The sequence below is a fragment of the Agelaius tricolor genome, unplaced genomic scaffold (assembly GCF_023055355.1).
Source record: "Agelaius tricolor isolate 1412-34295 unplaced genomic scaffold, bAgeTri1.0.p SCAF_1, whole genome shotgun sequence".
Taxonomy (NCBI): domain Eukaryota; kingdom Metazoa; phylum Chordata; class Aves; order Passeriformes; family Icteridae; genus Agelaius; species Agelaius tricolor.
This window is the reverse complement of record NW_027269261.1, coordinates 110,155,835-110,169,135: the sequence shown is the minus strand read 5'-3', so window position 1 is coordinate 110,169,135 and position 13,301 is coordinate 110,155,835. Positions and strand designations below refer to the sequence as shown.

The window sequence follows — 13,301 nt, the reverse complement described above, 5'->3', positions numbered from 1 at the left end:
AAACAAAATTACTCACATATTTCAGCCTAAAGAGCCTTTCTCTTCCACTTCTGTAAATATGTGGAGCAATCTATCTACCCAAGAGGGCTCGGCTTGGCACTAAGGTAACATTTTGTTTTCCAGGAAATCCTTCTTTCTAATCCAGTTGTGCAATGGGACTGAATGAGCCTCAGTGCACTGCCAAAGGTCACATAGCAAAGTGTGTGGTTTCAGTTTGGACTTAAAAAAGGTTTGTGCAGGACTCCCCTCTCTCCTGCCATTATAAAACATTTCTGTTTGTGCATGAGATGGATGAACACAGCACAGCACACATCTGCCACACAGCAAATTGAAAGACAGCCTGGATTTTTGAGCTGGTCTCATGGAAGGTGTCCCTGTCCATGGCTGGGGGCTGGAACTGGATGAGCCTTCCAAGGTCCCTTCCAACCCAAACCACCCCATGACTCCATGAATCCAGTGAGGTTGGACAGCTGAAGTAGTGAGTGTATTTCTGAAGGGGCTGACAACCCAGACCCAGAGACTGAAGTGCCTCCAAGAGTAATTAATTCATTTCCACTAGAGTTCCATCAGTCCCTTACCTGGGCCACAGTCTCATATGCTAAATATGCCAAAATCTCCATTGCAACTGCATTTGGCTTTATTTCCATACTGCTACAGTCCAGCCAGTCACGGAACTTGGATGCTTTCTTTGCTGTCAGTTAAAACCATAAAGGGAAAAGAAAAGTTAATGACAGGCCAAAATAATCCATTCTTTTGGGTCACAGAAATACTGCAAAACTCAATCAATTAGTGTGAGTGTGATTTGATTGGCCAAAGAAGGAATTATCAAAATGGAACCAGTGGGGAAAGACTGTTATTTCATACATTTTGGAGACCCATAAGCACATGGAATAAAGAGAAAAAAACAAGATAATTGATCACACAGGAGATTTCAGAACAAGGAAGGATCAACCTCAGAGGAGTGTGGACCAGACAAACTTGCTTTAGAATATATTACTGTAAAATAAATAAAATGTTTGCATCACATCTTTGATGAATTAAAAAACACTAGAAGAAATCAACACAAATGTGAGTCCAGATAAAATTGATATAATTGTATTAACAATAGCAAAGACAAATGAAGGACAGAAGAACTTGGAAGTCCTGGTGTTAACTTTACAGGGCTGAGGTGCTCACAAGTGAGTCAAAATTATTTGTACAAGAGTGTTTTTTAAGTGTGCTTTGGATATAAAGAAATAAGGATAGATGTAAAATCAACATTCATACAAGAACTTCACACTGGTAATGGGTGAGATCGATTCAGAAAAAGGGCAGCAAAAAATATGGGATACTGAAATTTAATATTTGCTTGGAGAGTAAGAGGAGGGAAAAAAGAAGATGATCTTACTTAGGTCAGGGGTGGACAAGATGATCATAGAAATCTGTGGACATAAAGGAGCTACTGAGACAGAGATCTTAATGAGGGCTGTTTGTGAGACAGGACAGCCAAAATGAAGTAAATACAAGGTGGAAAAATCATCTGAAGGAACAGGAAACAAATCTTTGAAAAAAAGTTTTCAATCAGACTAAAAAGCTACAGACAAGTCAGGTGTTAAACAGAAAAAAGGTCAATGGAAGGCTACATTGCATCACTAAAGAAAGAAAAACAAACAAACAAACAAACAAAAAAGAAACACGAAAAGTGTGAAGGTGATAAAATGATCACAAAATGTTCTGTAGAATTTAAGTTCGCAATTCTGTAGTACTTGATCCTTGGAGGGACCTTTCCTTTTGCCTGTCTTTAAAAGTGCAGAAATACCTGGAGCTGTGATTATTTATATATATTTTTAGAACAGGTTTCTTGAAGTCCCTTCCAGGTTCATTCTCTTGTGACATGGTTTTTATGGACTTGTATTACAGCAATAAACTTTTTTAAATGTAGTAACACAATCAATTTTTACTGAAATAAATAAGTAAAAAAAGCCTTTGGACAAATATTCTCCATGGCCTTCAGTATGTTCTGTCTAATTGAGCTCATTTTGTGGAATTGAATTAGTGCTCATGTCTCTCTTGGTACTATTTTCTAACCACTGTAATTCTCTTTTTCTCTAATGACATTAAATGTCAGTGAAAAAGAACCGTATAGACATGGTCATTTAAAAACACTGTGAAAATAACACTGAGATATTTTTATAGATCACAATCTCTCGGTCAGCAACATTCTATTTTATTTTGAAAATTTAAGATTTTAATTTGTTTTGTCTCCAGATGGCAATTTTGGGGTTTTAAAAATGACTTTATCACAAACCTCTCATTTCCTGAAGTCACCCTAATCTGAAGTATCATTTATCTAATTGTTCACAGATGTGTGATGCCAAATTATAACTCAACATAGAAAACATATTGAATTAGAAAAAGAAATGCTTACAAAACATGTTTTCCGACGTTTGCTGACGTTTGCTGATGGAGAACAGTATCTCAAATGCATCATTTATTTGCCTTAAATGAGTCACTTTTTCTTTGAATTTAAAAGGAAGAACAAGATAAGGTCTCCTTTAACGACACCACTGTGTTCAAGTCTGTGTTGTAGGATCATGTGTTGTTTTGTCATGATTTTTACTGGTTCATTCACCTCCTTTTCTCTGACATTTGACCTAAAACCTTAGTCATCACTTAACCACTTCTGTAATGATGTTTTACTACATGATCAAGCCCATTAATTTACAGCTCATTATAGCTGTGGCCCACAAGTACTTCTAGTAAGTTGGTTTTCAGTGCTAGTAAAGCCCTAATTCTGTCATCATGTTATTAGTGTTGGAATGGCGTATACTGATGAACTTGGCTAATGGTGAATAAATTCCACAGCAGGAGCTTACAGCTTAAAATAGAAAAGACTCTTTAGTAAGTTCTTTGTGTCTCTGCGGATCGGGAAATAAAAGCAGAACTTGCTGCTCTTCTCTAATTTTAGAGGCATTCCAAAAAACCTGCAGCCATGAAACTTTGCTAATGTGCTGACTTTAGCACCACCACGACAGACTTTGGGCAAGTGTGGTTTGAATCCATTAACTCCTCACCAGTCCTGTCTTTGCAGTCATCCCCACCAACTCAGTATTTGAGCACATAGAAAGCTTGGTAAATATTCAAATAAAATACTCTGCCTGACGGCCTGAAACTGTGCTAAATTAACTGTTCCCAGGAGTTACACAGACAAAGAATTTAAAGTTTTATTACTGTGGATGAAACAAAAGCGCTTTCAAAAAACATGAGGTTCTGGTGTGCTCTCTATTAAATGAAATAATAATCAAACATTTTAATATAGTGCAGCCATTATAATACTTACAAAAACTCAATTGCCGACTTTCACAGAATTCTGCGTACTGGACTGAGTCCATGGCTCGTGTTTGTCTTTCTGCTCTCTGACAAAAGAGTAAAAGTACATGATGTACCTTAGTCCAACAAGACTGCATTCCACAACAGAAATTATAGCACCAAAGAGCCCTTGCCACAACCTTGAAGCAACCCTCCCAAATTAAACATGCATTGAACAAGTCAAGATGCAGAAATATAAACCACAGATGGGTTATTAGTCTTGTGAGTTAAATTTCCCAGAGGAGAGTGTCAATGCCTATTTTCAAAACCTGCCTGCACACTGCTCACCCAGCCCAGTGGAGAGGGCTGAGAGGAGAGAGGAGCTGAGCACTGTTGCCCTGACCAAGATGCACATTTAAACTGAAGCACATGAGTATTCTGCCTGTGTGTTTACAGATGACCAGAAAAGTAAAATGTTCCCCATGGACCGTGGCCAACACATTCTGCACTGAGAACTGAACCTGTGTGCTTCAAAATTGTGAAATTAATAAATTCCATCACACTGATGTGTCAGACAGAGAGGGGCATGGAAGTGTCCCTTCCCACACTCAATACATAGTAATGTATCTGATTTTTTTTTTTTTTCACTCTCAATTTATGCTTCAATTTTTATACTTCTGAACACTTCAGGAAAACAAAGGAAATTAGATTGAATTAGAGCTTGTGGGACAAAAAATATCTTCAAATGTTCACTACTGCATTTAAGAATGTATTTCACATGGAGTCCAGTGACAAGCAAAAGAATGAACCTCAAAGGAGTCAAGTTACAAAACCACAAACACTATGCACACCCTCCCCTCCACATATACAGGATGCTGTAATTGAATCATGGTTGAAGCAGCACTGAAGTCCATGGCTAGGTTTGAGCAGGTGCTTGAGTTCTGTTAACTTCAACAGAGCAGGGGTGATTTTCACAAGGTAAAGATTTGGTCTCCACAAGAGATTAAACCCTTCAGATATCAAAGGCAGGAAGCTGTAGTTAGATGATAAAGAAGGATTGTCCCTGTCAGAAGCAGACAGCTTAGTCCAATCTCTCAATCAACCAGATTGTTTTAAACAACAAGGAAAGGAAAATAAGTGTCTGCCAAATTAATTCAATTAATAAATCATCACACCTGAGCTATCACTACAGACACAAAGTGATGTCAGGAGGGGCTGATGGCACTGAGACTGTGCTTGTGCAGTGAGCCCATGAAGCTCAAGAAACCACACACAAAGAGTGAAAAGTACAGGTGTGCTCACACCCAGGACAAAAACACAAGGGAAAAACCACACACATAGACAAGAATTTTGACACCCTGAACAATTTTATACCTGATTAATCAAAATCGCAGAGTTCTGAGTTCTTCAATCTGATTTAATAGAAGACAATAGGGCTATTGGTAAGTGTGTGTGTGTGTGTGTGTGTGTGTGTGTGTGTGAATATATATACACATATATATATATGGCTCCATGCTATACAACCTGCATTTGGCTTTAGCAGCTCTCAAATCAGGGGAAAAAGCAATTAAATAAAATTAGCACTTAAAATTCAATTCACAGTTTCTCTCTCTATTCTATGCCTTTTAGGTCACTCTCCTAAAACCATCCAACCCTTCACTTATGAGATTGGTTTCACAGTCAACATGTTCAATTTAGCTGTAAACTAAACCCCAAGCTGACGAGGAATACACCTGGATTGTCCTTCCTTTTCTTCTCTACCCAGTCAATAATTTTAACTATATTTGGATCTTTAGTCACCATGGTAGAAATTTTTCTACTCAGGCATTTTCCACTTCTCCTATGCATGGCTCTGGCAAACTGACTACATTTTTAGGAGCTGCCATTTCATATTAGTAAAAATTTTCAGTTAATCCATTCCAACAAGATGTTAAGTCTAAATTGAGTTTTTATTCCTTTAAAAATAATTTTCACAATCCATGCTGTAACTTCAACCCATTACAGAACTCAACTTTGCCCCTGAATTAATTCAGCTATACTTTTGAAAACAGAAGAAATCACAGAGATAATCTAATCTGAAGTTCTGAATAGCACAGGACACTTCTCACATAATACATCCTAGAAACAGCAGTCCTAGCATTCCTCATGTACTTTTACTTAATGCTTTATAAAAGCCTCTAATTTGGGGTTTAATTTTTCACATATTTAAGAGATATCTTCCTCAATTAATTTTAAAAGCTAGGTTTTTTTGCAATGTGGTTTAAATTCTGTAATACTTTTTTTATTTTTCCTGTTGCCACCTACATGTTAAGCCATTGGCTATTCCCCTTCACATCCAGCCCTCCTAGGGATTTAAAACCCCTTGAAACAACAAGGAAGGCATGGAAAAACAAAATCATATGACATGGTAATGTGAGGAATTATTCTTCAAAGTCCTACCTGAGATGATAAAAAAAACCCCAACATGTAGAAATTTGACAAGGATACTTTAACTTTCACAGGCATCCCATAATGTAATATGGAAACAGCAAAACCAGATTAATCCCAAAAGCAGTTATGTCAAATTAAATGATTCAGCAATGGCTACTCTCAGCAAATAGACCACAAAGCTCTGAAAAAGCAGACTGTCAAAGGCTACAGGTTTCATTATAAGTATTAAAAGTTTCTTTTTAAGTGAAGAATCTCAAATGTTAAAAGAAAGGTGCTGCTGAGGGATTTTTCCAACAGGAACTTCATTTCTCTCTACAAATTGTATACAGTAGTTGTCTAAACACTGGATTTAATGTTGTTCTTATATACTAAATACATACTTTCAATTGCTTTCTCTCTGTAAAAATATTTTTATTTAGCAAAATTACTTACATATATGTGAAATAGAATTCTTTTCTTCCTTCAATTCTCTCTTTAAAATAAATATTTCTTAAAGGTGGATTCCAGTATGATTCTCTAAACTGCCACCAAATAAAATAGTGTTTGTCATAAATAACTGGACTTTACTTCTTTTCCCAATTCATTTTAACAAAAGAGCCCTCACATGATGGCACGGAACCTCACAGTTTGAAGGATAAAGACAAACATTCCTCTAGTCCTCCCAGTTTTAGAATAGTCTGTAATTAACCATCAAATGCAGCAGAAAAGAACAGATGAGTGGCACAGCTGGGTCATCTTTAAGGAAACACCAACCCAAAGACATCTTTTTCCTCTTCACTTCTCAAGACCACAAGCAGTATTTTATTTTTTTTCTTCTGTATCATCCCAGCTTCGAAAAATGAAGCGGATACAACAAATGGCAGCAATGGCACTGCTCAACTGGTTTATCCAAAGAATTAAAAATAGATAGTTTTTACTCCCTCTCTAGTAGTACTAGTCACTCTAAGCAGTTAAGAAGCTGAGTTATGTGCTGTACTGCAGAGTTAAAATACTTTGCATGCTTTCCTTGGAACATGCTGAAGGATGCAGTAGATAGAACCTGGCACAGTAAATGTCTGCTTAGTCTTCCAAAAATGTGGTGCATTATATCTTTCTTTCAGCATAAAGAACTAAAAAGGGAAAGGAAAGAAAAAGGTAAAGAGTTGCACGTTGTCACCTACCATCCAGGATGAAAAATAATCTTATTTTTATTCCATTTTGAAGCTTTCACACTTGACATACAAAGCTTTTTGTGTGGGGGGAAGAAGGCAGGAGGCCAAATGTTAAATTGCTCACCGACTGCTCTGTGTTTGGAGGAATTGTGCCCAGGAGCTGCTAAGCTGGAACATTTGAAAAACATATGTGGCACGGCTGGACACCCCTGTGCTTGGCAACAGTGTCGGGATGAAGGTGCTGGCTTCCCAAACTCTCACATACTCATCTTGTGGAGTGATTCCTGATTCCCTCTGCTCAAGAACTCTCATTTCAAAGGAGCCAGGTTGCTACCCCAGGGAAAACCAAAGCTGCCCTGCAAGGGCTGATATTGCCAGAATGGAATGATAAATAATTTATTTATTATTTAGACTAGAGAATAACAGGGCACTGTGTGCTGTGCCTGACAGCTCTGGGGTGGGAGGACAAAAACTGCAGAGTTGTCAAGGCCTGAATTGTTGTAGGGCAATGGAGATGCTCCAAGGGCTGGAGCACCTTTCCTATGGAGCCAGTCTGGGGGAGCTGGGGGTGTTCAGCCTGGAGAAGAGAAGGATCCATGGAGACCTTAGAGCCCTCTCCAGTGCCTAAAGGGGCTCCCAGAGAGCTGGAGAGGGACTTGGGACAAGGGATGGAGTCATAGGACAGGAGGGAATGGTTCAAACTGACACAGGGAGGGGTTAGAGGGAATATTGGGAAAGAATTCCTCCCTGTGAGGGTGGAGAGGCCCTGGCACAGGGTGCCCAGAGAAGCTGTGGGTGCCCCATCCCTGGAAGTGTCCAAGGCCAGGTTGAGCAGCCTGGGAAGAGGTCCCTGGCCATGGCAGGGGGTTGGAATGAGATGATATTTTAAGGCCTCTTCCAACCCAAACCATTCTGTGATTCTGTGAAAAATTACCTAGATAAAAAAAACCAAAAACACAAAAACCAAAAACCACCAAACCCCCTCCCCAAAAAAAAACCACCAAAAAAAAACCAACCCCAAAACCTGAGAAATCAAGCACAAGGTAGCTCAACACTGAAGTATTTAAAAAATATGCTGACATCACATTTTTAGTCTTCTGAATCTTGACATTATCTGAGGATTATCACTATATGAAGACCTCTGTTACATAGAGGAAAAACGGTATTTACTGTTCTGAGAATCCCTTGAATTGGTAAGCAAAGAAAAAAAAAGGGGTGGGGGGGTTAAGAGTAAGCATTTTTGAAGTCTAAGCTTACTCAGAGTTTTATACAGAAAATAAAAATGTCATTCAGGGAAAGATCAATGGTTTTGTAATGTAATACTTGATTTGGTTATAAAGTGCACACATCCAGGTTATTTTTGTCCCCCTCTTACAGAACATACCATACATTCTGTAGCAGCTGAACAAATCTGCATAGCAACTTAGGGCCTTTGATTTAATAAAGGCTTTGAGTGCTCATGTGATTAGAACAATGTTCCCAATATTAGAAGAAAAGATGTGGTCTTTTTCTGGTACATCAAGTTGATCTCAATTTTAATGTATTTTCACAGTAAAAACAGTTTTCTTTTTTTCTCCACAGTATTATTAGTATAATTCCCTGCAATAAACAGAGTTTAAGACCTTAAACAACCTTAAAAATCTCAAATTTTACACAGATTTTAAGGATCTACAACTGCAAATGACAAGAAAAAAGGGTGAATTATTAAATATTAAATAGTAATTGAAATATACTTTAAAATTTTAATCTTCCTTATAGAATTTCTGTCCAGAGACAAAAGATGGAATTTACTTGAATAACTAAAGACCTAATTAGTCATCTAAAGTCCTTTTATTTCAAAAAAGACATTAGACACTTTCAGTGAGTAACTTCATCCTGAACTCAGTGTTTAAAATATGGAACAAATGACATCCATGAATTTGTCTGAAGTTCATCAGCTGTGGCCATCAGCAATGGAGCCCAAGGGATGCTGGATTAGGTCTACTCTGCACAGCCCAGGCATCCTCAGAAAGCCAAATGAATCCTCCTGTGATGAGTGAGGGGTGAGCACCACCAGCACCAGCAGAGCAACACCTTCCATTTCAGGGCAAAGCAAGGGCCAAGAGTGAAGAATGACTCAGTAAATTCAGTTCCTGCTCTGATCTCCAAGCAATTCAAGAATAAACAAGGGCAGCTTTGTGCCCAGCTGAAAGTTAACTCCATTCATCTCCCTGGAACCATGGGACATGTAATCCAGCAAAGTATGTGCAGATAAGTGGGGGGAAGGGAGCTGGCAGGACTATTTAAGATTATGAAAAAATTGCAAGGGAATTGTGAAGAAAGAGAACAAATGAAATTGCAAAGACAATAACAAAATGAATGGATTAATTCCCAGCAGTTATGATCTCATTTCTTAAGGAATAAATAAAACTGACCTCCTGACAGGGACTCACTGCCCCTGTAATACTTTGCCCTTGAACATATGCAAAATCTACACATACAGTATTTATTTGAACCAGTTCCATATCATATCCAAATTCCTTGTCTAAATTTATTACTGATAGTCTGAAATGTGGGGCAGGAACCTGGAAACAAAACATTTCCATTTCATGGAATACCTTTGATTTCTACAGGAAAATATTTTTTTCTTCCATAATATGCATCATCATGAATTTTGTTAAACTATGTGTTAAATTTATGGCTATCTTCTGTCAGTGCTTTCCAAAAAACATAAAATAATTTTGGATAAACTATGCTACCAAATGAAAAAAGTTATGTGGGATATATTGATATATTAATATATCAAGACTACTGACTTCCCTCACTTTTCTGGTTGAGGACATTGTAGCACTTTCCTGTGGTTTCCATCTGGCTGTACATCAAAAACTTTACATACCATGTTAATATGAGGATACCTTTATATCTTCTGGATAGCATTCCTCTGAAACCTTACCCAGCCTCTGTATCCATTCATGAATGAGGTTCATATAAACAGCTTTAGCACCTCACCAGTAAATCTTGCAGTCACCAAAGCAGGGATCACTGCAAGGCGTGGGAGACACAGACAGCAAAGCAGCCTCTTTTGCATCTTGAGCTTTAAATTTTTTCTCTTAGTGGCAGCCAAAATCAGCCATCACATTCTATTTTTTAATATTTCCTTTAGCTGACACACTGTTTGGACTTGTGGCCAGAAACTCAAGGAGTGGCTTTTGCTCCAAGGCTGTTTATGGGGCAAAATACAGGCAAAACACACCTCACACACTTCCTCACTGTCCTGGGTGTGGGAGAGATCTGTGAGATCCAGTCCTGCTCCTACTGATCCAAATGGAATGGCAGGAGGTGAAGGGGGCTGTTTCAGCCCCAAGTTAACCTGGCAATCAATCCTAGACATGCTCAGTTTAAGTGAAACTCAATTCCCAGACATATTCTATCTGTTCGCCCAGCTACAACACGGCCAGAATTACTCAATTTAGAGCCACGACTTGTTCAGAAACACATTCAGTAAAGTTTGTAAACTGAGCAGTAGGGAAGTTTGGGAACAGCTGGGGACCACCTCTCTCTCACTCACTGGCTTCAACTGGTAAATGCAAATAAAAGAATAAACCTAATTAAAAAAAAATTGCATGGCAAAACTCTGCCCTGTTAATTGCCATTATCAATGCATCTTTCTAAAAAGACTTCTGATAGTTTCACTAATGTTAAATTAGAAATGAAAGGAAGTCTTCAAGAGAATTGTTCTCACACTCTTTAACTTGAAAAGGACATGAACCCAAGGTACATACTAGTAAGAAACATTTGTGCTGAAATTCATGGTCCTGTAAGGTTAACTCTGTTAATCAGGTCTGTTGACAGAGACTGTGAAATGCCCTCCTGAAACTTCATTTTAAAAAGAGGATCATAAGAAGATTAAGGAAAATTTTGACTGGCAGAAAGCAGAGTAAGTTTCAGACCGTATGAAAAATACATATTCTTTTGAATCATCTTATTAAAAATAATTATAATTCTGTCTTTTCCCTTGGTCTTAATAAAACAGACTTGTCTTATATTCATTCCCAGTTGAACAGCCAGTTCTCACAATGCCTGCCTTTCTTTCATCATCCTGCACAAGAATAATTGTAATTATTCTTGTGTAGGAGATTTAGAAGCAATATAATGCTACAGGCATATCCATGCAGGCATGCTTGGCAGGTGATGCTCTTTCAGTCAGAGAATGAAAAAGGTTTATAATTAATGGGGTCTTTTTGAGTTAGGTTGCATCTCAATTTTTTTTTTTTAAAGACTAATTTCCAAAATAATGGCAAAACATACACAAATTAAAAAGACACAAAATTTCTGCTATATTTATAAGTAATTTGGTGTGCAGTACAGCAATCCACTTGTTTAGCCAAGATTGGGTCTTTCAACTTAGAGGTGAAGTCCTGATTCTGTAGTGTCCCCTGCAAAGTTTCATTTAACATCAATATCTGTAGGGTGCCACCCTAAAAACACCTCCCCCAATTTAAGGTTGCACCTAGAATACATGAATAAGCAGTTTAGCTCAGCCATTTCCCACAACAAGTCCAAATCTATCAACTTTTATAATGAAATTGTGTAAGTGTATTCATGAGTGTCTGAGAGGAAAACATAAAAATTAATTAATTAAACCTAAAACACATGGTACCAAATACTCATAGATGTTCTTTCCTTGGCATATGACTGGAGAATGCAAAATTACTCAGATTTATTTTGTGTGGTATAGTCTGGTGTAACCAGAGAACAATACAGAGTGGTACTCAAAAATGTATTGCTTCCTTAACACGAGAAGTATAGAGACATTTCTCAACTTGTGGTATTTACACCACTGACTCTAATTCTGTGGTTGGGGCTTCAGTCTTTTGGAAAAGCCTTTCTAATTTGATAATTGCAAGACATGGAACTCCAGATAAAAATCACATCTTGAAATTCAGGGAATAAGTGAGTCATACACTGAGCTAAAGAGGAAATGCTTCCCTTAGAAAAACAGTGACCAGGAGGAATTGCTTGAGATGTGCATGTCTCCAATAAAAGGAGGATGTGGACTTGCTGGAACAGCTCCAGAGGAAGACATGAAGATGCTCAGAGGGCTGGAGCACATTTCCTATGGAGCCAAGCTGGGAGAGCTGGGGTGTCCAGCCTGGAGAAGAGAAGGCTCCAGGGAGAACTTAGAGCCTCTTCCAGAGCCTAAAGGGCTCCAGGAGAACTGAAGAGGGACTTGGGACAAGGGAGGGAGGGACAGGACAAGGGAGAATGGCTTCCTACTGCCAGAGTTAAGGGTGAGATGGGATATTAGGATGGAATTCTTCCCTGTGAGAGTGGTGAGGCATTGGTATAGGCTGTGCAGAGAAGCTGTGGCTGCCCCATCCCTGGAAGTGTCCAAGGCCAGGTTGGATGGCCCTTGGAGCAACCTGGGATAGTGGAAGGTGTCCCTGTCATGGCAGGGGGTTGGAAATGGAGGATCTTTGTGATTCTGTGTTTCTCAAAGCAATTTATAACAGAGAGATGTCTCAGCTCTACTGGCTGAAATTGGCTGCTCTTTGAACAGCCTTTTGAACAGTCCACACTTCCTGACCTACAAAAGAACCGGACTCAAAATTCAGAACTCCTTCCTGGGTTCTGCTACTAATTTGACATCCAAGCATGGCTGAGTGCAAATGGAGGCTGAATTAATAATATTTATTCTCATTTCAAAGATGACATTTTATTTGATTGATGCTAAAGTAGCACAAAGCTTGTGTGTGGTGATGCCACAATGCACCATAGCTGTGTGTTCCCAGCTTGCACAGGCTGGGGGAGAAAAAAAGCACAGTCAAACCTCACAATGTGCCAGGTATGAGGAGTAAGGAAAGGAGAATAAAAAAATTATTAAAAACTTGCTGTCTGAAGTGATAGGCTTTGAACAAAAGCATTATGCTCTTTTTGCTTTTACTTGGGGCTCCCATCACTGAGAACAGAACTTGGCCCGACGTGAATATTTCCTTTGTCAAAAGTTAATTGAAATATTGAATATTGTTATTTTTTTAACTATGCAGAAAATTCTATGCTATTCATTATTGTTTCTTAATTTCTTTAAATGCAAATTTGTCTTCACAGTAGCCTTATGAGAATTATCTCCACTATATACATGAGAAATAGAATCATAATATGATCATTTTCCCAAAGGCAGTTCGTTTAATTGGCAAATGCTTCTTTTTTTCACCCTACTTTCTCTTTTCTCTTTCTAATGTTAGAGAGAAAAAAGGATAACATGAAGATTCTGGGGTTTAACAACATGGTTTAGCATTTGGAATTAGCTAATTTAAACCATCAGCTAATTTGAGTAATTTAGAACAATCTATTTAGTTAGTCTCTTATACCGTGCCCATTGATAAATGCACCACAAAATTATTCAGCGTTTACATAAAACCAAAGAAACATATGCTCTCATTAATTCAAAAC

General features: G+C 38.2%; 1 protein-coding gene across 2 annotated transcripts in view; it reads right to left on the bottom strand.

Moving 5' to 3' along the window:
* The window catches only part of SUPT3H (SPT3 homolog, SAGA and STAGA complex component), a 254,945-nt gene that overhangs the window by 52,233 nt on the left and 189,411 nt on the right, over positions 1-13,301 (bottom strand). For both annotated transcript variants that reach the window (XM_071447257.1, XM_071447268.1), the window contains exons 7-8: positions 3,320-3,395; positions 579-691 (exon numbers count right to left, since the gene is read on the bottom strand). In XM_071447257.1, coding sequence (XP_071303358.1) covers positions 579-691; positions 3,320-3,395 — 189 coding nt within the window. The remainder of the gene's footprint in view (positions 1-578; positions 692-3,319; positions 3,396-13,301) is intronic.